This window comes from Eleutherodactylus coqui, chromosome 13 (assembly GCF_035609145.1).
Source record: "Eleutherodactylus coqui strain aEleCoq1 chromosome 13, aEleCoq1.hap1, whole genome shotgun sequence".
Lineage (NCBI taxonomy): Eukaryota > Metazoa > Chordata > Amphibia > Anura > Eleutherodactylidae > Eleutherodactylus > Eleutherodactylus coqui.
In genome coordinates, this window is record NC_089849.1 from 102,655,855 (window position 1) to 102,678,646 (window position 22,792).

General features: G+C 48.1%; 1 protein-coding gene across 1 annotated transcript; it reads left to right on the forward strand.

The window, feature by feature from the left end:
- Positions 1-1,046: 1,046 nt before the first annotated feature.
- On the forward strand, positions 1,047-22,423 carry NOL11 (nucleolar protein 11). The gene is made up of 18 exons (XM_066587870.1): positions 1,047-1,226; positions 4,806-4,919; positions 5,111-5,167; positions 5,694-5,842; positions 6,664-6,721; positions 6,795-6,936; positions 7,014-7,193; positions 7,439-7,515; positions 7,754-7,877; positions 9,440-9,516; positions 11,029-11,097; positions 11,186-11,370; positions 13,313-13,438; positions 14,002-14,235; positions 16,512-16,590; positions 16,680-16,772; positions 18,394-18,501; positions 22,143-22,423. Exons 1-18 carry the CDS (start codon positions 1,071-1,073, stop codon positions 22,257-22,259), a joined length of 2,145 nt encoding a protein of 714 aa, XP_066443967.1. The 5' UTR covers positions 1,047-1,070; the 3' UTR covers positions 22,260-22,423.
- The last annotated feature ends 369 nt before the right edge of the window (positions 22,424-22,792 follow it).

Consider the following 22,792-nt stretch of genomic DNA (forward strand, 5'->3'; position numbering starts at 1 on the left):
TGAAACCTGGCATGTATGTCGCACGCTGTGCCGCATATTTTCCAACCCCACACAATAGGTTAGGCGTTCCGAGAAAACGCACAAAGGACATGCCACGATTTTTTTAACCGCACCATGATGTGGGAAAAAGATTGCTCATTTATATGACCCCGTTCAAAAGAATGGGGTTCATATTTGTGCAGAATCTGCACGCTCTCGCGGTGAGGGTAAGTGCTGCTACTGCCGGCTTATTGCTCCATTAAAGGGGTTGTCCCGCGCCGAAACGGGTTTTGTTTTCTTTTCAACCCCCCACCCCCCCCGTTCGGCGCGAGACAACCCCGATGCAGGGGTTAAAAAAGATCACCGGACAGCGCTTACCTGAATCCCCGCGCTCCGGTGACTTCTTACTTACCCGGTGAAGATGGCCGCCGGCATCTTCTCCCTCCGTGGACCGCAGGGCTTCTGTGCGGTCCATTGCCGATTCCAGCCTCCTGATTGGCTGGAATCGGCACGTGACGGGGCGGAGCTACACGGAGCTACACGGAGCCCCATTGAGAAGATAAGAAGACCCGGACTGCGCAAGCGCGTCTAATTTGGCCATTAGACGGCGAAAATTAGACGGCAACCATGGAGACGAGGACGCCAGCAACGGAGCAGGTAAGTGAAAAACTTTTTATAACTTCTGTATGGCTCATAATTAATGCACAATGTACATTACAAAGTGCATTATTATGGCCATACAGAAGTGTATAGACCCACTTGCTGCCGCGTGACAACCCCTTTAAGCCTATTTCATTAAAGGGGTTGTCAAGGGCTAGATAAATATGGCTGTTTTCTTGCAAACACAGCGCCCCCTTGTCCATTGGGCTGTGTGTGGTACTACAGCTCTTGTGGACCTCTAAGGTAAGCAGGGTGGGGATGGCCATGTGAGGAAGCTCGTCTCCATAGCTCTTCCATGATGTTTACTTCCGGCTGCATGGGACCATCTCCTCCTCCCGCCGCCAGGGGCCGCTGTCTCGCCGCGCTCCACCTTAGACCGGCCAACCGGGTTTGGTTGCCGTGTGGTGACGTCACTGCTGCGTGCTGCCAAGATGGCGGCGTTGTGTGAGGCGTTCACGTTGTGCTCCCTGCTCTACAGCGACGACGCGAAGCGGCAGCAGCAGGAAGGGCTGCAGGGTGTGGAGGGCGCCGGGGAGCGGGACTCCGTGCTGGTGACGGACGGCGGCAGGACGGTCACTCTATATAAGGTACAGACCGCTGCGGCTCCACGTGTGCGCCATGTCCGGGGCTGCGGGACAGCTGCTGGCTGTGGGGGGAAGCGCTGCAGCGTGGGGTGCTGGTCGGCGCGTAATGAGGATGCTGGGTGGCACTTTGTAACTGAGGGTGGGGGGGGATGCTGGGTGGCACTTTGTAACTGAGGGTGGGGGGGGATGCTGGGTGGCACTTTGTAACTGAGGGTGGTGGGGGGGATGCTGGGTGGCACTTTGTAACTGAGGGTGGTGGGGGGGATGCTGGGTGGCACTTTGTAACTGAGGGTGGGGGGGGATGCTGGGTGGCACTTTGTAACTGAGGGTGGTGGGGGGGATGCTGGGTGGCACTTTGTAACTGAGGGTGGGGGGGAATGCTGGGTGGCACTTTGTAACTGAGGGTGGGGGGGAATGCTGGGTGGCACTTTGTAACTGAGGGTGGGGGGGAATGCTGGGTGGCACTTTGTAACTGAGGGTGGGGGGATGCTGGGTGGCACTTTGTAACTGAGGGGGGGGGGGATGCTGGGTGGCACTTTGTAACTGAGGGGGGGGATGCTGGGTGGCACTTTGTAACTGAGGGGGGGGGGATGCTGGGTGGCACTTTGTAACTGAGGGGGGGGGGGGATGCTGGGTGGCACTTTGTAACTGAGGGGGGGGGATGCTGGGTGGCACTTTGTAACTGAGGGGGGGGATGCTGGGTGGCACTTTGTAACTGAGGGTGGGGGGGGATGCTGGGTGGCACTTTGTAACTGAGGGTGGTGGGGGATGCTGGGTGGCACTTTGTAACTGAGGGTGGTGGGGGATGCTGGGTGGCACTTTGTAACTGAGGGTGGTGGGGGGGGATGCTGGGTGGCACTTTGTAACTGAGGGTGGTGGGGGGGGATGCTGGGTGGCACTTTGTAACTGAGGGTGGTGGGGGGGGGATGCTGGGTGGCACTTTGTAACTGAGGGTGGTGGGGGGGGATGCTGGGTGGCACTTTGTAACTGAGGGTGGTGGGGGGGGATGCTGGGTGGCACTTTGTAACTGAGGGTGGTGGGGGGGGATGCTGGGTGGCACTTTGTAACTGAGGGTGGTGGGGGGGGATGCTGGGTGGCACTTTGTAACTGAGGGTGGTGGGGGGGGATGCTGGGTGGCACTTTGTAACTGAGGGTGGTGGGGGGGGATGCTGGGTGGCACTTTGTAACTGAGGGTGGTGGGGGGGGGGGATGCTGGGTGGCACTTTGTAACTGAGGGTGGTGGGGGGGGGGGATGCTGGGTGGCACTTTGTAACTGAGGGTGGTGGGGGGGGGGGATGCTGGGTGGCACTTTGTAACTGAGGGTGGTGGGGGGGGGGGATGCTGGGTGGCACTTTGTAACTGAGGGTGGTGGGGGGGGGGGATGCTGGGTGGCACTTTGTAACTGAGGGTGGTGGGGGGGGGGGATGCTGGGTGGCACTTTGTAACTGAGGGTGGTGGGGGGGGGGGATGCTGGGTGGCACTTTGTAACTGAGGGTGGTGGGGGGGGGGGATGCTGGGTGGCACTTTGTAACTGAGGGTGGTGGGGGGGGGGGATGCTGGGTGGCACTTTGTAACTGAGGGTGGTGGGGGGGGGGGATGCTGGGTGGCACTTTGTAACTGAGGGTGGTGGGGGGGGGGGATGCTGGGTGGCACTTTGTAACTGAGGGTGGTGGGGGGGGGGGATGCTGGGTGGCACTTTGTAACTGAGGGTGGTGGGGGGGGGGGATGCTGGGTGGCACTTTGTAACTGAGGGTGGTGGGGGGGGGGGATGCTGGGTGGCACTTTGTAACTGAGGGTGGTGGGGGGGGGGGATGCTGGGTGGCACTTTGTAACTGAGGGTGGTGGGGGGGGGGGATGCTGGGTGGCACTTTGTAACTGAGGGTGGTGGGGGGGGGGGATGCTGGGTGGCACTTTGTAACTGAGGGTGGTGGGGGGGGGGGATGCTGGGTGGCACTTTGTAACTGAGGGTGGTGGGGGGGGGGGATGCTGGGTGGCACTTTGTAACTGAGGGTGGTGGGGGGGGGGATGCTGGGTGGCACTTTGTAACTGAGGGTGGTGGGGGGGGGGGATGCTGGGTGGCACTTTGTAACTGAGGGTGGTGGGGGGGGGGGATGCTGGGTGGCACTTTGTAACTGAGGGTGGTGGGGGGGGGGGATGCTGGGTGGCACTTTGTAACTGAGGGTGGTGGGGGGGGGGGATGCTGGGTGGCACTTTGTAACTGAGGGTGGTGGGGGGGGGGGATGCTGGGTGGCACTTTGTAACTGAGGGTGGTGGGGGGGGGGATGCTGGGTGGCACTTTGTAACTGAGGGTGGTGGGGGGGGGGGATGCTGGGTGGCACTTTGTAACTGAGGGTGGTGGGGGGGGGGATGCTGGGTGGCACTTTGTAACTGAGGGTGGTGGGGGGGGGGGATGCTGGGTGGCACTTTGTAACTGAGGGTGGTGGGGGGGGGGGATGCTGGGTGGCACTTTGTAACTGAGGGTGGTGGGGGGGGGGGATGCTGGGTGGCACTTTGTAACTGAGGGTGGTGGGGGGGGGGGATGCTGGGTGGCACTTTGTAACTGAGGGTGGTGGGGGGGGGGGGATGCTGGGTGGCACTTTGTAACTGAGGGTGGTGGGGGGGGGGGATGCTGGGTGGCACTTTGTAACTGAGGGTGGTGGGGGGGGGGGATGCTGGGTGGCACTTTGTAACTGAGGGTGGTGGGGGGGGGGGATGCTGGGTGGCACTTTGTAACTGAGGGTGGTGGGGGGGGGGGATGCTGGGTGGCACTTTGTAACTGAGGGTGGTGGTGGGGGGGATGCTGGGTGGCACTTTGTAACTGAGGGTGGTGGGGGGGGGATGCTGGGTGGCACTTTGTAACTGAGGGTGGTGGGGGGGGGGATGCTGGGTGGCACTTTGTAACTGAGGGTGGTGGTGGGGGGGGATGCTGGGTGGCACTTTAACCGGGGGAGGGTGCCTGTTGGCACTTTAACTGGGGGGCGGGGCGCCAGGGCTATGGAAGGGGTTTGTCTTATTGTAAACATTGCATAGCGTTAGGCTTATTACTTCTGTGCAGTGTGATGGCGGTACATCGTATAGTGCTGGGTGACTACTCCTATCAGTCTTTTCACTGTGTTGCTGGGCATTCGGCGGGCAGCTGTCCACACTCCGCCCTAGACTTGTGTCTGTTAGGGTACCTTTACACGGGCACATAGTCACCCAAATAATCTCCCAGACAAGTGATTGCGGGTGACCGTCGCGCTCGGCCAGAAGCTGCTCAGTAGTCGTCTCACTTCAGCTTGCTAAAACAGAAAGACTAGTGAGCGGCTTGTCGCTCTTTAAAAACGGGCAATCCCTCCTCTGTGACCGACGGCCTGATTGCAGTGAGTGGAGGCGGCAGCTGGAAGAGACCCCCGACGCTCCTCCTCATTCCCTGGACGACTACAGGAGCCATAGTCTTTCCATCTAAAACCCCCTTGTCCCAGCTCCACCAGGCGAGCACCTACCTGCCGCCATTACTTCTCTTTTTTTTTTTTTCCCCTTGTTATGTGGATATGCTTCTCTTTAGGGTTTTGTCATCTGTAATCGCTTCTCTCTCTCCAGGTGTCGGACCGAAGGCCGCTGGGCAGTTGGGCAGTGCGGCAGGGGCAGCGCATCACAAGCCCTGCAGTGTACAATCACAGGAGCGGGGAGTATGTGCTTGTACACGACGAGAAGGTAAGTGATCACCGTCCTGTGAAGCCTCTGCAGATCGTAGCTGTAATACAGAAGCGTATGGCCCTGGTGGGCGGGGGCGCTATACCCTGAGCGGACCCCTGGGAAGGGGCATTACATAACGCTGCGCTGTCACACACTCCAGGAAAGTTGTTCTGATTGTCGCCTCTCATCACTTGTTCTTCTGTCCTCAGGTCCTCCGAGTGTGGAAGGACGATGACGTCAACTTTGATAAAGTGTTTAAAGCTACGGTACGTCTGTAATGGCTGCTATCGGCTAATATATGTGGGGTCTGTTTATTATCCACTCGCTTCTATATGGTTGTACGGGTTTTACCAGGAACGCTTTTGTTTAGTCTGAGTTGTTTTTTTTATTGACGTAAGATTTCTCACCGCTGAGCCTTTATTACAGATGTATCCACCGCTGTTTTGTTTACTTCAGAGGATTGTTTTGACTGGACACATTGTAACAAAGCCTCAGCTCTGAGAAGTATTAGGTGTTTTCTGGATATAGATTTGCAGACATTTCAGTTTATAAAAGTGGTTTTCTATTACAGTGAAGGGGGCCTTTACAGGCAGCAGCGTGCGCTTGCCAGGCTGTTCTGCCCTCTCCCATGAAGTGTGCTGGACAGTGGCTGCATTTGAGACCCCAGTTTTCAAGGTGTCCAGGACTCGCTGACCCATTCTGATCGCACACCACTCACTATATGCTATAAAGCCTGATGGTTTTGGAGCCCCCTGAGTTTTGACAGACCTTATATTGTTTTTCTTAATGCAGCTCTCCACTGATGTTTGCCGAGTCCACAGTCTTCCTGACGCTGAGCCCTTCATCTTGTTTCGAGGAGGAGCAGTTCGATATTTGGATGCAATGCTTGCAGATCCACAGCAAGAAATTGAGACTGTTGTAACAGAAGATGAGAAGATCGTGTATGTAATGGCCTGCTTCTGAGAACACAAGTCTGAGAATTGGGGGCTTAGATAAAGGGTTCTCCAGTTTGGGCAGCCTTTTCCTATGTGATTCGGCAAAGATGTTGTGCTAGTCACAAGGGGTCAGTTGGGCCTCATGTCCACGGGTGGGTCGGATTCCACATGTAGTAGCCCGCAACAAAATCCCACCCTGCCCGCGACCGAGGACGCTATTTTACCTGTGTGGGTCTTCTGTGTCGTCTGGATCTTCTTTCTTCACTGTGGGTCTGTGTGAAAGTGCCGGCCGGCGCACCGCGCGCAAGCACAGCACTTTTTTTTCTTTTTCTTCCCCCCCCAAACTGCTTTCCCTCGGTATCCGCAATTGAATTGCGGACGGGCCACAGATTGGACTGCACCCATTTACTTCAATGGAAGCTGTCCGTGTAGGATTCGCAGTGAAATGGAGCATGCTACAATTTGATTTCCAGAGCAAAAGGTCCGCAAAACAAATCCGCATGCTTTAATGCATTTGTGAACGCCCACGTTTCCCTATCAAACCCGCCCGTAGATATTGGGCCTTGCATCTTTTTCTGCAGGTCCATTGATATATATGTAGCTTGACCTGTGACTGCTGATCATAGAGGATCGTAAACCCTACAACATCTGGTGGCTCACAGGCTGTTAGGAAGTGTCTTCAAAGTGTGGAGGCACAGTAGATGAAGGGTCACTGGCTGTCAGGGAGTGCTGCGAGGTCAGGGTGCACAGTAGCTGTTGGGTCGTAGGCTGCAGACAACTACTGTACCATAATGGAAACCTGTGGGTTTTTCTCTCCCCCTCTGTAGCTGGTCGAAGGCATTCATGGATGATGAGCAACCTATGTTAATTTTCATTACGGAAAAGGTGAGTTAGGACACTTTTGACTAGTTCTGGGAGCCAGGGAACGATTCTTGAGTAACTCTGTCGCTCCCTGCAGCATCCGGACTGGTTCGTGTACACAAGACACCCTGCGTTCAGTACCTGTGAGAGGTGGAGGTTGCCTCCGGCTGCAGACTGTTCCAAAGTGCTGGATTTTTCTGCAGTGATAAAGAACAAAATGGTCTCAATGGTATTATTGTGTAAGTAATGGGGTCAGATCCGATGTGGGGGCTTTACATCTGTCATTCAGTTAACCGCATCATTTTCCTTCCTCTAGACTCCAGTGGACATGTATGTCAGTCTGAGATTTTGCTTGCATCATCTGAGCAGAACGTGGAAGCGGAGCTTCTGGTTTCTCCTCTCCTCCAGCTGCCGGAACCCGCAGACACTGGAGCTTTAATCATTCTGGATGACTCTTATATAGCGACGCTCACACCCAGCCCTGCACGGAAGAAAGGTAATCCCTTCTGCTGTCCTGTGACTCAAGTAATATGCATCCTTTAATCTGGTCATTTTGGAAATTCTGTTATGTGAGAATAGTTCTGCTGGTCTGAGGAGAACTTTTCCAGGTCCTTGTAGGGGTGTCATGGTTGCATCTCTGGTAGCAGGGGATAAGAGGTCCTAAGCTTGTACACCCTAGCAGTATCAACCCCTTCTTTGTTCATCCTTTGCCTTACTTCTGTTCTCTTTCTCTGCTCACAGATTGCCTCTGTATATGGAACACTTCTTTCCAGACTTTACAAGATTGCAAGGAGTTTGCACAGAAAACGTGGACACAGGTAATAGCAGCTCTGAGGAGCGCAACTTGTAAAACAAGAGCAATAGAGGGTTAGTAATGACAGGTAATCATGCCCTTTCCCTCTGATCAGTGCTCGGTCCAATGTGTACATGTTGAGCCACTGGGCAGACTGTCATACTTTGTCAGCATCTGTAACTAGCTGGTATATAGTACCTGTCTTTAGTTGGGGTCACGTTTGGCCGCTAATCTGTCAATCATCTTTTGCACTTTGCTTTCAGCTCTGGACTTATGACAGTAAGTTGTTCATCCCACATGCGAACTCTCTGCTGGTGCTGCGGTATGCATGCCAACAGTCTTGTCTGGCGTCTGCACTTGGCAAAGGCAAAGAAACTCAGAAATCAGGTAAGTCCTTAGAGGAGCCCCGACTCTCTCCTGCTGGGAGGTCTGATTACTGACACTACAGGCCCAAAGCTGCACTGCTGAGATATGGTGATGACAACGTTCCTGTCTGCAACCACTCAGAAGATTCTCTATCCATGCCTTTCTACTTTGTTTAAAATGCACTCCATTTTCAAGATGTTTGCTATCATTTGCTTGTTACATTCAGTGGCAGAACACCTATGCACTCTAGCAGGTGCTATTGTGGGCTCAAACCTAACCGGAGGTTGCAAAAAAAAATGCCTTTATCAGCAGATTTACACTTTGAAAACTGTTCTTCTTGTAGTTCACGCATGAGCCTGAAGTGACATCATGCCGCTACTCCTTAGTTTCCATGTCAGAATTCAGTACATGGCTTTTGCCCATTGACAGTGCACCAAAAACGGTGTCAAAAAGAGTCATTGTTTTTTGGGGGGATGGAATTCATGTTGAATATTCCACCGTGTGAACATACCCTTATGATATAAAGTAGTTTTACAATTTTCGATCTATTTATGAAGGAGGCATTGTGAGAAGCTATAGTAATGTTGACTTGCATAAATGGTTAGTTTTTAACACCCTGTATACCTATGTATTTAATGTGCTGCAAATTGTGTACTACTTTTTGGCTAAAAATACTCCTCAGAAATGCAGGGAACTCGGCAGTGAGACCTCCGGACATAACCATTTCCATACCTAGAATTGCATCCAGTCTAGGCGATCCTCTGAGGTAAACCACATGCCTGTCAGTAATCTGGGCTGTTTAGCTCACAGAGGATTATCTGGACTGATAACAGCACACTAGTAGTGTGTACAGTACATGTCTGCACCCTCTAGAGTTAGGGTACTTGTTAGACCCGCCAATTTAACCTGACGACCGAAAAGTGAACAATTGTCTTTTGTCCAGTCGTTGGCTCACATTTAGACTGAACAATTATTCTCTTTTGCTCATTTGAATGATTATCAGTCTACAAGCACCTTTTAAACAATAGTTATTTTTTCATTTACGAACACCAAGCTGAAATGAAGGGTTGAAACACAATAGAGCTGATGTATTGAAAATTTCAACAGTTTTTCTGGTGCAAACTGTGCCAGAAACCGGTCAAACATGCTTTGCTCCACATTTGCTTAGTTGTTAACCTTTTTCTTTCTTCGTTAAAGTGAGTGTGGTCTAAATTGCAGCATATTGCGCCAAAACGTTTGTGCAATTTGTTGTATACAAAGCCAACTTAAAAGCTGGTCTAAACTTAGATTAGACTGTTTTTAAAAATTGACAGACTTCTCATTAATGCATTTGGTGCATTTTAAGACTTTCAAGTCTGTTTGCACTGCCTAACATTTAGAAAGTATTAGTAAATAAGCACTAGTATTAAAGTTGCAAAACTATTATGAAATTCAATTACAGTAGCCCGGACTAGAAAAAAAGGACCGTTTGCTTTATTTTTCTTTGTAAAATGTCTCTTATGGACGGCTCCATTTGGGTGTGGGAGTTCTGATTGTGTTCACACTTGCAGCATGTAATATTTGCACTTTTCTCTCATCCCCAGAAGCGGTGTCCATAATGAATTGGGGAGAATTGATTGGGAGTCCCAAACAATCCGAACCAACACCAGCCAAGAATCCTGTAAGTACCCCTGAGTATAAAGTATTCTATTACAGATGCATGATCTCTGGCATATTATCCCCACACTACATGTGCTGAGATCTGCAATCAAATCGGCACCAAAATAGATCTGATTTGAGTGAGCTCAGCTACATGTAGTTACTTCCACATCAGTCATGGGTGGGGGCAGAGGGATGACGGGCCATTCATTCAGGCTAGATCGGGAGTAGTGACAATACAGGACCCCGATGGGCGTGACTACTTCACAAGTAGCGTAGGTTACTATAAAACTCTCCCTGAACAAACTGTACTTGTATAGCTAAGAGTTTGTTGCAGTACGTGCATGTAGGTAAGGGCTATCAGTCTGAAGGGAAGGACAGGAGAGACTTGTGCTGATGCTTTACCCAGGGTTCATATGCATCATGGAAAATCTGCAATTTGATAAGTCATGGAATTTTCTGATTTGTCATGGAATTTTTTCTTGAGCGTCGAATCGGTGCTTTTTTCAGCCGCATCACTGAGGTGTTACTACTTCTTGTATTTACGTTAATTGACCAAAACCATTTCTTCCTTTACAATCCAGAATTGTGTTTAACACTATATAGGCCAAAGGAATAACTAAAAACGCACAAGAATCTCAATACTCAGTCTTAAAAATGCTAAAAATATTTCAGATTTTAAAGTGCATTGAAGTTTTGTTCTCAATCGGCCTCTGGGGCCTTTTTATATTAAACTTTTTATTTTATTTTTATTTTATTTTTATTTTTTTTAACTGTAAATAGCTTGACTTAGCAGGGGGTGTCTCTTATTTTTGTATATAAAACAAATAAGGCCCAATGTCCACAGGCAGATTTGGTTTACGGAATCCGCATGGGGCACCTGCGTGGAACATCTGCAATTCAAGCCACCCATAGGGAAGCATTGGCGTCCACACCTGAATCAAAGCATGCGGATTTGATTTGCAGATGTTTTGGTCCAGAAAACAAATTGCAGCATGCTCAATTTCAGTGCAGTTCCCGCACGGACGGCTTCAAGTGAAAATCTGTGGCCCGTCCGCAATGTCAATTGCAAATGGGTCGTGTGTCGGACGGCTTCCATTGTTTAAATTAAAGCTATCCATGCAGAATCCGCAGGAAAATGGAGCTAAAAATGGGAACTAGCAGGTCAGAGAGGCATCGGCACAATGTCCAATAGCAGGTAATCTCACTGCTCCCTTTGGTCCCAGGAGAACATTTAGTCCCCCGAACCACAGGGTTGCTTTAATCTGGTGAATGGTGAGGAATTGAAATGCAATTTTCTAATAAAACTTGCAGTATGGTATTAGTTACATGAGGAAATGGAGATGTCCGCCGTAGGGGCAAGAGATTCCGTAAATAGGAGATAAAACTGGCACTTGATTACTAGGGGGTCCAGGAAAGCTGCATGTGTTTTGTGTAGGTTGTATGTTGTCTTTTTTTTGTTTTTTCCCGCTAACTTCTGAGACCACGGGTGATTTTGATTTACTTATCTTTTTTGTTTGTGTCTGTTCTCCAGCATAGCGTAAAAGAGACCCCAAGCAGCAGTGAGATGAGTTTCCCCTTGGAAATCCTCCCCGATATCCAGGTTGGAATTGTGTTCTGTGTTCACTCCCCTCTCCATGTGCAAATGGTCTGCTCCATATAGTTTGTGTCATTCATATCTTTGCTTTCAGATGGCCCCAGAGAGCCAGATCCCTTCCCTGGTGCAGCGTGCTTCGATGTCTAGAGATTTGGTGCATTTGCAGGTTGCCATCAGCAGCATAGCACAGGGACTGATAACCCGCTGCAAGAAAGAACCCAAGTTCTACCCACAGAGCTCCTTCATTAAACTCCTCGAGTCGGGCACATTATCCCACAGGTACTGGTTACCCGGTGTTACTGCACCACATTATGTCTTATTTTTCTTATACCTCTGAGGAGTTGCACAAGATTTTTTTTTTTTTACATTTATTTATTTTTTTTCTTCCCTCACCCGTGTCATTGGAGGCTATTGCAAGACTTTGGGTATAGCTGCTGCCACTAGGAGGTGGGCACTAAGCACAGGGCTAGTCCCTCTCACCAGCTATACCTTTTCTGCAGACACTGAGCTAAATCCGTTTTGGCCTTGTGTCTGTAGGAGGCAGGTCTTCTGTGCTTTTTATTTTCCCTCGAGGTGATAATTGGGGATGATCTAACTATCCTGATTGAGGAGGGTGAACAGTGCTCTCCATTGACATGATGATGCAGAAAACAGAAGCGTAAAACCACCGTTTTCACCGCTCAGGAGGAAGGGACAGATTACTGCTGGCGTTGATCTGGCATCTTATGCAGTGAATACAAGTGCCAGGCAGCCTCATTGCCTCCTCCATAGAGAGAGAATGGTACCGCTGCTCAATTCGATATCTGATTATTGCTGCCTCATTTCCCCATCCATGGGTGGAATGAATGCATTACCCTTAAATCCTGTATCTGATTATGTAGTGATTGCAAGTGTCATTCACCCACATACCTGCGTCATACAACGAGTAGCTACTTTCCCACTAGTCTCTGTATGGGGCATGGTTATGCAGTGCTTGCTAGCATCAGACGGTGACATTTCATCCTTCATGGAAGAGTAACTGTATTACTGTGAGACCCAATATTCCTGTGACCCACAGTACTACCCTCCATAGGATAAAACTGCGTCCTTTTACATTCTATATAGCATGAACATGCATTTCATGGAGCATCATTGGCCTCATTATTTTCTACTATTTTTTTTTTTTTTTTTTTGCAAAACAGCCGGAGGAGTAATTGCATTCGGTCAGTCCATTGCTAACACAGTTATCCAATGATCTCAAATGTCAGTCATCCATTAACTTCATAACCGCACTGTTATGACCTATACCTAGCAGCTCCTAAGAGCAGCTTGGGGTATGCCTACTAGACTGTCAGCTTGGTTTGTCACATCTACTATACAGCCTAATTACCCTCTCACATAAAGGAGTATTTGTTAGTCCCGTTCCGTTGGACTAGGCATGACGCAGGTCCTCAGGTATGTGCCTTCTGACTCCCCTTAGGCGGAGCAGTTTTGTGATGGCATATTGCACTTCTCTTCCAGGTTTTGTGTATTATGTTGATGCCACTCAGTGCTACTATCAATATCCCTCCATACACTGCATGACCCTCTACGTTAGTTTCTAAAACTCTCAGCAGCACTTGAGCCGAGGCCGCACAGCATTATGGGGTGCTGACCATTTTTATTTGCCCTCGAAAGGGGCGAAGAGGCTTGTTTGGGTACCACTCGGGCAGATTCTTGGAGCTGGTAAATCTGCCTGGTAAGGACTGCCCTATGCAGTGGTACCGGCCACACTAAGCGGGTCATTCTAGCATTAGTCTACCACTGCAATCCCTACCATGTTACAAGTATTTTGCCTATTACTATCATTAGTTTTTAGGTAGCCGCTACATTATATTTACCCCTCTAAGGGATTCCAGCCATTCTGTTTCATCACTCGGCACAGATCCTGCAAGCATTCTCCCATGAGATCCTCATCCTAAGTCTTCAGGCTGTTCTCTCCCTTTCAGCCACCAGTTCTGCTTTGTTCGCTTCTCTGGGCCATGCTGAGACTCCTGCAGAAGTGGCCTATCTAGCCAGCTGGGAGAAGAAAAATAAACCCCATTTTTACCGCAGCACACAACTGAAGAGCAAACTGCTTTAGAAAATAAACCCAGCAGGGAGATGTGAGGTCCCGCAGCCTGACAGCTAGATGCGAAGTAGTAGAATGAAGCTCTAGATGCAACTGTCTCTTCAGACCATCACTAGATTGCCTTTATTACAGCTTGTGCCCGGATCTGATAACCCTTTGCGTGGAGAAACAGGACGTCCAGCTGTTGCAGTTGTGCCTGGAGCAGTTTGTAGACCTACCAGAAGACATGCTCTGCTTGTGTTTGAAGACATTTCTTAGGTGAGTTCTGCTTTTTCAGTCTATTAACCCTTTGCAATCCAATTCTGGATTCAGGGTTTCCTGGGAGGCTCTTTTTCTGCCGTTTTACAATGGTGCCGTCTGCTGGCTAGAGTCAGAACTGCGGTATAGGACATGCTTGAGAGGCACCCAACAGAGCGGCCAGTAAACTACAGTAAGAATACCCTGTCAGACGTCTTCCAACATCGGAGCTGTACAGCCTTCAGTCAGAATGTCTTTAGACGTAGGACAGTGGATTTGAAAGGGTTAATGGAAAGTGATAGTTTATGCATCCTAATCTGGTCCTGCTCACATAGCGAACGGTTTGTTACGGAGAATCGGTTACGACAATTCTGTAAGCAATTCGCAGCAGCACCTAACTCTTCTGTCCTGGCTGTAACCTGCACTGATACACTGTAATAAGCCTATGGCTACGTTAGCAGAACTCTGTTAGGACAGGACCTCAGCCTCTGGATAGAAAGCATTGTCCCATTCACTGATGGCAAGCTCAGATCCAGAACGATGAGGTTTTACTGATATGTCTGACAACGTGTTTGATTCTTCAGCGTCGGTGAAGCAATCCTCAGTAAAGCGAGCCTCAATACCAAGTCTGCTGCATCTTATATTGAAGAGGACGAACGCAGAAAAAAGGCGATGAAGATGGAAACTACACGTCCTGTACAGAATGGCTTTAGTCACCCTATCGTAGACAACTGTGGCGTCCAGGTCTTAAACAAGAGGAGGATTCACAAAACTGGGGGACGGTTCTCCCCAGTCACCATAAGGCGTGCCGTCCTTTTGTATCCTTCTATACGGAAAAATATCTTTCCACTTCTAGTAATGTTGTTTTCATGGGGCGTTCGTACGACGCATTCTGTGGTCTGCCGTAATCAACTCTTATGGGTGAGAGCATTGTTTTGCAATTTCGAACACCTTGAAATAGGATTCCCAAGCTGGGAATATCCTTTTTAACCCCTTAATGCTACAGGGCATACATTTACGTCCTGGAGGCTCAGGGTTCGTATAGAGGGGGATTGGTAGACGATCCCGCTCCATACAATTCTGGTGTCGGTTGTTTCTTACAGCCAGCACCCGCCCACAACAGCTCTGATCAGCAGCACCACTGATCGCAGATGTTAACACTTTAAATGCTGTTAATTTTGACAGCATTTACGTCCCCCCAATCAATGTTTTTGGGGTCCCAACTGCCCTCCACGATGTGATCACTGGGTGCCGTGTGGTGGCCTTGGCAGCTCGAAGACTACTGAAAGACTCTAGAGTTGCCATGGCAGATTTCCCATCAAGCCATACTAGTGGAGTGGCTTATCTGTCAGATCGCAGTATAATGTAATGCTATGGCATTACATCATACTGCAGGAGTGATCAAACCATCACAAGCTATTGTCCCCTCTGGGGACTGTAAAAAAAGAAAAAAATTAGTTTAAAGTTTTATTTAAAAAAAAAAAAAGTACAGGGTGAAAGTTCAAAAAAAACATTTTGCCGTATTTATAATGGCTAAATAAATTTAAAAAACCATTCGGTATCGCTGTGTCTTTAAAAATCTGATCCATCAAAGTATTGCAATATTTACCTCATTGTGAATGTCGTCAGCGAAAAAAGAAACCCCAGAGTAGAGCTGTTTTCGTTGCCAAGAAAAAAATGCAATAAAAAGTGGTCAGAAAGTCTTATGTAGTCCAAAATTGTACCGATGGAAACTACAAAACGTCCCTCAAAACGAGCGATCTCACAACTACGTTGACAGAGAAATAAAACCATTATGGCTATCGGAAGTAAAAAGGGCCACATGCTTCAGTGGTTGAGTACTAAGGAGTAAAGTTACCCTAGGGCAGTGGTGGCGAACCTATGGCACGCATGCTAGAGGCGGCACGCAGAGCCCTCCCTACTGGCACGCGCCCCATCGGCCGCTCACCACTTGTGAATACCAGCAGGGGCCGCGGCTCTCCTGCCGGCATTCACAAACGGCACTGCTAGCCGCGCTGATCCCGGCACACACTGACTTCAGTGTGCAGCTGGAATCCCTCTCCCCACTGCCCCGACGTCTCCTACTACTTTGTTCCGCCGGGAGGGGGAGGCATCCAGCAGCGTGTGTGCCGGGAGCATATTAACACTTTCTTCCCCACTTCTGCAGCAATCAGCAATTTCCAGCAACCTGATTGGTTGTTTGGGTTGGCTGATTCACCAAACAACCAATCAGGTTGCTGGGAATTACCTATTGAGGCAGAAGTGGGTAACAAAAAGTTAATATGCATGCCGGACCATCGCTGACCAGAAGAGGAGCTGAGCTTCCAGGAGGAGGAGGAGGTAAGTATGTGGGTCTCGGGAGGGGCACTGTGGGGTGTCATTACTGCGCTGGGGGGGTGTCACTATTACCGCGGGGGCCGCTGGGGGGTGGGGGGTCACTATTACCGCTGGGGGCCGCTGGGGGGTGGGGGTCACTATTACCGCTGGGGTATGTTTACATGTGGCAGAAATGGGCAGGACTCTTTCAAAATAGACAGGGTGCAGATTTTGACTACTTTTTGGATGCAGAAATGCTGCAGAATTTTCCACAGAAATCTCCGCTGAGGGCATTCTGCAGCATTTCTGCATCCAAAAAGCAGTCAAAATCTGCACGCTGTCTATTTTGAAGCGGCCCTGTCCTTTTTAGAACGACGGGGGTACAATTATACGTCGTGATAAGCCCCGCCCCCTGACGTGTTGGCACTTTGCGATAAATAAGTGGGTGTTAGGTTGCCATTTGGGCACTCGGTCTCTAAAAGGTTCGCCATTACTGCCCTAGGGCAAGAAATTGTCTACACATAGCCCTAGCTACATAGAGCCTTACTTCTCGCCTGTGATGGGGAAACATGTCAGGAGCATTATTGTATCTGGCCTATTAGCTTTAGGTTGGGCGCTGACTCCTATGCTTGACCTAGGGATCTTGTCTGCAGCTTGTCCCCCCCCCCCCCCCCCCCCCCCTTCCCCGAGGTGATTTATCAATGTCTTCCTGATGATGGTTACCAGCAGTTTCTACATTACACCTATAGCGTGGTATTTCCTTAGTGCCTGCATTCAGAAACTCTGTTCTCACCTGCCCCTTTAGCGAGACCTTTCTCCTTCCTCATCTGAAGGACCTCACCTCTGATCAAGCCATAGTAGGTGTCCCAGCATTGGCCTGTCTTCTGCTTTATCTGCTGCGTTTATTGGATTATTTGAGTTTGACTCAATTTTCATCCATTTGCAGCTCTTCCTGGATTACCTCTTTTACCTGTATAAGAAATGCAACGATAACTTTGTGCTGAGTCTTCCGGGCCAGGAACGTTTATCAGTCATGCAGGTAATCAATCACCAAATGCATAAATTAGTAGGAGATGGTAACAATCCTTTAACTCTGTCTCTTTGAGATAGGAACACAATTTTTGTTATAGAGTTGTGTGTAAAGATGAGCACTCCCGAAATACAATGTACATCAGAATCCCTTTCGTCATTTCTGTGCGTTGTCCTACGATGAGATTTCACATTATTTTATAGTTCTGTTAGATTAAAGAACATTCACTGTGTGTATGTATGCCTATGTATATAAACGATTTATACTAACCGCATAGAAATGCGTAAGATTTTGATCAAAGCATGTGGGCCCATCCGCCACGTGCAATCCATTCCACCCATCTGTCTCAGGTTGCATGATGAAGGTACATAGCTGCGTATCCAGCTTTCCCATTCAGTTGGAGGCTCTTTTGTCCAAAGGTGTTTTTAGAGCTAGGTACCCATCCAACAAGGTTAGGCTCACATGTTTGTATCGAATTATGTGCTAAATACTTTGCATTTTTATGCAGTTGGTATAAACAGTTGTGCAATTTTATTCAGATGTTTAGGCCGCTTTCACACAGGCGACAAAATTGCGCGATTTTTCTCTTGATGTGACAGTGCTACGAATCGCATGTATGTGAAACCCATGGTTTCAAATGGGTTCCTTCACATTAGCGATGTTTTGTAGGCTGCTGCATCGTGAGACTACAAAACCACGGCATGCTGTATACAGCTGCAATTTGTGAGGTTTTGTAGCCAATGTTTCCCTATGGAGCCTTCCTATGTAATGCATCGCACAAAAACGTGGTTTTCGTGTGATGCAACTTTTTACACTAGGAAGTCTTACTGTAAAAACCCTAAAATAAGCCCTGGCTGCATTACAAAAAAGATACATCACCTAAGAGGCACGGTCCGCTCCACTGCACGACGACTCTGCAGCTCTGGCAGACTTACTTGTAGTTTTCAGCAAGCACTTCCTGGTTTGGAGGTTCAAAATCCCCGCCTATAAGAAGGGCTGGCTGTGAAATCAGTTTCTCGGTCTTTGGACTGTTAGTACATGCACCTACCACAAGACCTGCCTGCAGGGGGAACACGCACTCCTTCCACAGTTACTGTTGATGATCACACAGCTCCTGTCCTACAGCTGTAATGGAGGAGTTTCCAGCTCAGCCTCATGACTGTATACTAATGGTCTCTAGCTTATTTAGGTAAATATATATGAGGTAATAACTCAGCTGCCTCCCCATCCCCCCCCCCCCCACCTCAGCAAATAGAAATCTTTTAGCTTTCTTGATGCATCATGTGATAATTGAAAGTGATGTCTGGTACTTATAAGGATGGTGCCTGGTGAGCATCAAACGGGTTGCGCTGCAGGAAAGTGGTTGGAATACACAGAGGAGCCCTATAAAGTGTGACAGGCAATCAGGTGAGGACGGCAGGCATGGTAAAATGTGTTTTTTGCCAGAGTGGCCCTTTAATGTGGAAGTGCTCTGTTTTTTTGTTTGTGTGTTTGTGGTTTTTTTTTTTTTTTTGTATTTTACATCTTTCTTATTACTGGTTCCATCCACCAGCTACATTCAGGCTGACATCTATATATTACAGGTTACTCGTGTTGATCTATCTCTCTGCAATGCTTGATTTACAAACAGGTCTTAGACTGGCTGAATATTATCCTCGATGCCAATTTCACGGTCTTGGTTCTGACGCCTGAAGCTAAAAACCTCGTACGCTCCCTGCAGAAGTATATGAAATCTCAGGTTAGTATAACTATCGTTACTAGGCCTGCACAACCTGGCAGTAGGAAGGGGACAAAATTAATTATTTCATCAGCAGACCTCTAGGAGCCGCAGATAGGTTTATAGCACCTTACTTACAAAATGAGCCGCTAAAAACAATACTTTACAGTATACTATACAGGATAAAAAAATCCCAAGCAGAATCACTTACTGCTTAACCCCTTGAAAAAAATTAGCATTTTGCCTCAGTCCTTTAGGTAAAGTGTGCTTTTAATTTGTTGTACTGTTAAGGACCGTTACACATGACCGGTCACATTAACCTTTCAAGCCTTGGGTTCCAAATTAGTTCATACCTGGATGCATCAGAGAGGCCAAAAACTATATGATTTATAGTAATTAGCTCTCACAGATATGTAGAGATGAGCCGCGGCAAGTATTCAGCCCACCCTGCTTAAGGCGTGTACACTGAATCTTTATTGACTGAGTATAATTCTTAATACAGGAAAGCAATACGTCATTAGTCACGAGGTTTAATCTCATTGGGTTAGAAAAACATCAAGAATTGTGCTTTGTTGAACAATCAGCGCAGTGAGAATAATTATGTGAAATGTCCTTCAAATGATTATTCTCTCGTGAGTTTGGATGATCGCAGCGTCTTATCAGCACGATTTGCTCTTTTCCCAAAGCTCAGGACATGGGGGAGTCTGTGTAAAAGGTTGCCATCTTACCTTCTACCACTCTACACGCCTCAGTGAGGGCCTGTAACTCCGCTTCCTGTCCTGGGACATGCGGAGGCATTCTGCTTTTAGGACATCTTGTTGCGTGACCACTGCATATCCAGCGTGGAGTCGTCAATTACCCTGGTACCATCTACAAAAACAACTCAGAATATGCATTATTAACAGTACGAGGCGCTACAGATATGACGATACCAAATATGTAGAAAGATGTGAGATTAGCACTCCAATAAGGGGTGGAGGAAATGGCAGAATGTGGAGGAAAAGAGAGGAGTAAGGTAGAACTCGCCCCAGACGTAACCGACCCTGAGAAGAGGTCACGGTTTGTCTAATGATCCTGGATAGCAGATAAGGTCAAATGTTGCTCCAAATTACTGGTCCGGAGGCCATCCCAAGGACAAGGAGAGCATCACAAGGTGGCTCTAGGCAAAAAATTACCAGAGGCAGCAAACAGCAATATAACAGAAAAAAACCTTGGTGCTCCAGTATATTTGGGCAGATAGATAATAGGTGGAAGGCTGACTCACTTCGTAGGGGTGTCAGTGATGTTGACACCCCTAAAATCCTGGTTGGCGTGTAGAGAGTAAATTCTTGGGTTCTCAGAAGACAATATTTATTGGAACATGTATACTGGAGCACCAAGGGTTTTTTCTGTTTGTTTTTTCTGTTTGTTATATTGCTAATACCAAATGTGTGATTTAATTTTAAAAAAAATTTTTATATATATATAACGGGAAAAAACAATTTTTTTTTTTTTACACTATTTGTCCCTGTAGCGGACTTGTACCATAACTGCTATGCAGGACTATTTTCTAATAGCGATCATAGGCAATGGCAAAGTAGGACGCCTGTAGCTGGCGTCCTGTTGCCATAGCAACCCATCAGCCCTCCCGATTTATATCGCGAGTGTCCAATGATGTCAGAGGGGAGAGCTTTCCCTCTGTGAACCCTTAATATGCCACGATCTACATAGCTCACAGCGTGTAAGGAGTTAACAGCGAGGGTTGCTGCCCCGATGTACCCTTGCTGTTGCAGCAGGAGGCCGGCTATCGGTGACAGCTGGCTTCCGCTGCCGGATAGTGCTGGATCTCTTCTGATCTCGTGCTATCCACAGGACGTAAGTGTACCCCTGCAGCCGGGACGTACACTTATGCCCTGCGGCGTTAAGGGGTTAATATACACACTGCTCCAAATACTGTAGGTTGAAAGATTCTGCTGCCCCGCTGCTCTCAGGGCCTTCAGGACCTTCCCTGACTTGAATGACCGTTGTGACCTGCTGAGCGGCTGGTCACATGACTGGCATTTACTGAAGGTCCTTTATCCTGCGCAGTTATGTCCCGTTAGCGGTTAAGTTTAGGTATGACGGCTAGCGTGACATGATTGTAACCTGACTATGGTGTCAGGAGGCAAGCAACTAGCTGCTTGACATCATAGTCATGTGACTGTGGACCACCAGAAATTTTTCACCGGACCACATGTTAAGCAGGCCTGATCTATACAGAAAACTCTAGACCGCAACTGTAGCACCACAGTGGTCTAGTGCAGTGTCTGCTGCTTAAAAGGCTAGTAATCCCATTGATTACCTCCTCTGGTGCTGGTGGGTGTGTATGGATGAGGCATAGGTAACAGATGAGACCCCGCCAGCAACTGATACGATCGGTGCTAGTGCCGATTGTGGGCATTAAACGCCTTAGTTGCCTTGGTCAATGCGGACCACGCATCTAAGTGGATAGTCCGAATGGGGACAACCGCTCCAACACCATTGACCCACTTGTGATGCAGTCACAGGAAGCCAATGGTTGCCAGAGCAGCCCCTGGCCTAGGGAAGGCTCCCAGAGCTGCCATGGAATCAAGCCTGTTGAGTCCTGCCACAGAAAGGCCTTAATAGACTAAGGCCCGATGTCCACGGGTGGATTTCGCTGCGCAATCCGGAGTAGGAGCGCCCAATATGCCTCCGTAGCATGCAATGGTAAAACAATTCATGTCCATGATTGGAAACAGATTGCTGTTCCCGCCTGCGGATAAGCGTGCTCAATTTTGCTGCAGTTTCCACACAGACACCTTCCATTGAAGTCAATAGAAGCTGTCCGATCCGCAATTGACATTGCGGACGAGTTGCGGATTCCGTGGGAAAGCAGGCATGTGAAGAGGGAAAAATTTTTTTATATATATATTAAAAATTTCTTTAAATTTTGCACGTGCGCCAGCTGGCGCCTTCCACACACATCCACAGTACTGCATAAAAGACGTGAACAGATAAGCAGGGTCTTCAGCCGCAGGCAGGCTCTGATTCCGCTGTGGTCTCTCGCATGCGGGATCTGACCCACCTGTGGACATGAGGCCTTAAACTAAAAGTACAATCTACTACAATATAAAAGTATTATGGTATATGTGATCAGATGACTTGCAAGTTCAAGTCCTCTATGGGGAATAGTAAAAAAAAAAAATACGTTTTGTTTTCAAAAATAGAAAAATTTCCAAAAAACACTTTTCCTATTAAAAAAAAAGAATCTAGAGAATTTTTTAAAATAAAGATTTGGCCTAGTTGCTTCTAAGTCCAAACTATTAAAGTTTGTGCCATTCACCGTGTATTATAAATAATGGCAAAGAAAATTCATGCAATACCAGAATCGCATATTTTTTGGTTACAGAGCCTCTTAAAAAAAGATTGACTAAAAAGTGATCGACCAATTAAAACTGCAGCCGGCCCTGCAAAAAATGAGCCATCCATAGGAATCCTACAAACATGGTCCAGAATGTAGTAATAGAACACCATTTTATTTACCAAGTTTGAGAGAAGTGGAGCCATCGCTGTAATTGCACCGACCCATAAAAATTACATCTAAAGAGCAATGGGGCAACTGCATTTTTTTCACTTCACTCAGCTTATAAACTTCAGTACACTATAATTTTTTTTTCTTCCAGATGAGTTTCTTCTCCGAGTTGAACAAGGTAGAAGGGAGTTTAGCAGAAATACCGAAGTTCCGGAAGCCAACACAAAGCTGCAACCGCTACTCCATCGAGGTCCTAACACTTTATTAATGGGACGGATGTTCCTGCCTCTTTGTATTATATTTCTTGTGCGATGTAAAAATAAAATGAATGACTGTGATTGGATGGATACCTGTGCGTGGCGACTTCTGCCTCGGAGGGGGACACGTGTGGCTTTGACTTTGTTTAAAATAAGACAATTTTGTTTAACTTGCTCTCTGGTTTGGTTATTTGTTGAGAAGCAAAAGGCTCACCTTAAACCTTCATCCTGACCTTAAACCTTCATCCTGCCACCCCCAAGGTGTCTGAGGATTTAGTCTCAGAGGTTCATCTTATTGTCTAGTCCTCGTCTTCCTCCAGCACCATGCATCTCTCTTCAGCCTGAGTCAGACCTGCAGTGAAGACTAGCACACAGTCTTAAAGCGCCACTCTGGTGAAAGCACATTTTACATTCACAGCCCCCTCCTCTGATTGCCTGTCAGCCATGTATTGCTGTCACTTCTGTGGGGTGCAGCCCCCTGTCGGTTGCTTCTCACCATCTTGAGGGTGGATTTCACTTTCCTATCCCATGATGCATCATCACA

What these genes read in the sequence shown, in the direction of transcription:
- NOL11 (XM_066587870.1), top strand. Translation starts at nt 1,071, where the DNA reads ATGGCGGCGTTGTGTGAGGCGTTCACGTTGTGCTCCCTGCTCTACAGC. An exon ending in AAATCCTCCCCGATATCCAG is followed by an intron (nt 11,098 to 11,185) that starts GTTGGAATTGTG and finishes CTTTGCTTTCAG; the next exon opens with ATGGCCCCAGAGAGCCAGAT. An exon ending in ATAAGGCGTGCCGTCCTTTT is followed by an intron (nt 14,236 to 16,511) that starts GTATCCTTCTAT and finishes GCCTGCATTCAG; the next exon opens with AAACTCTGTTCTCACCTGCC.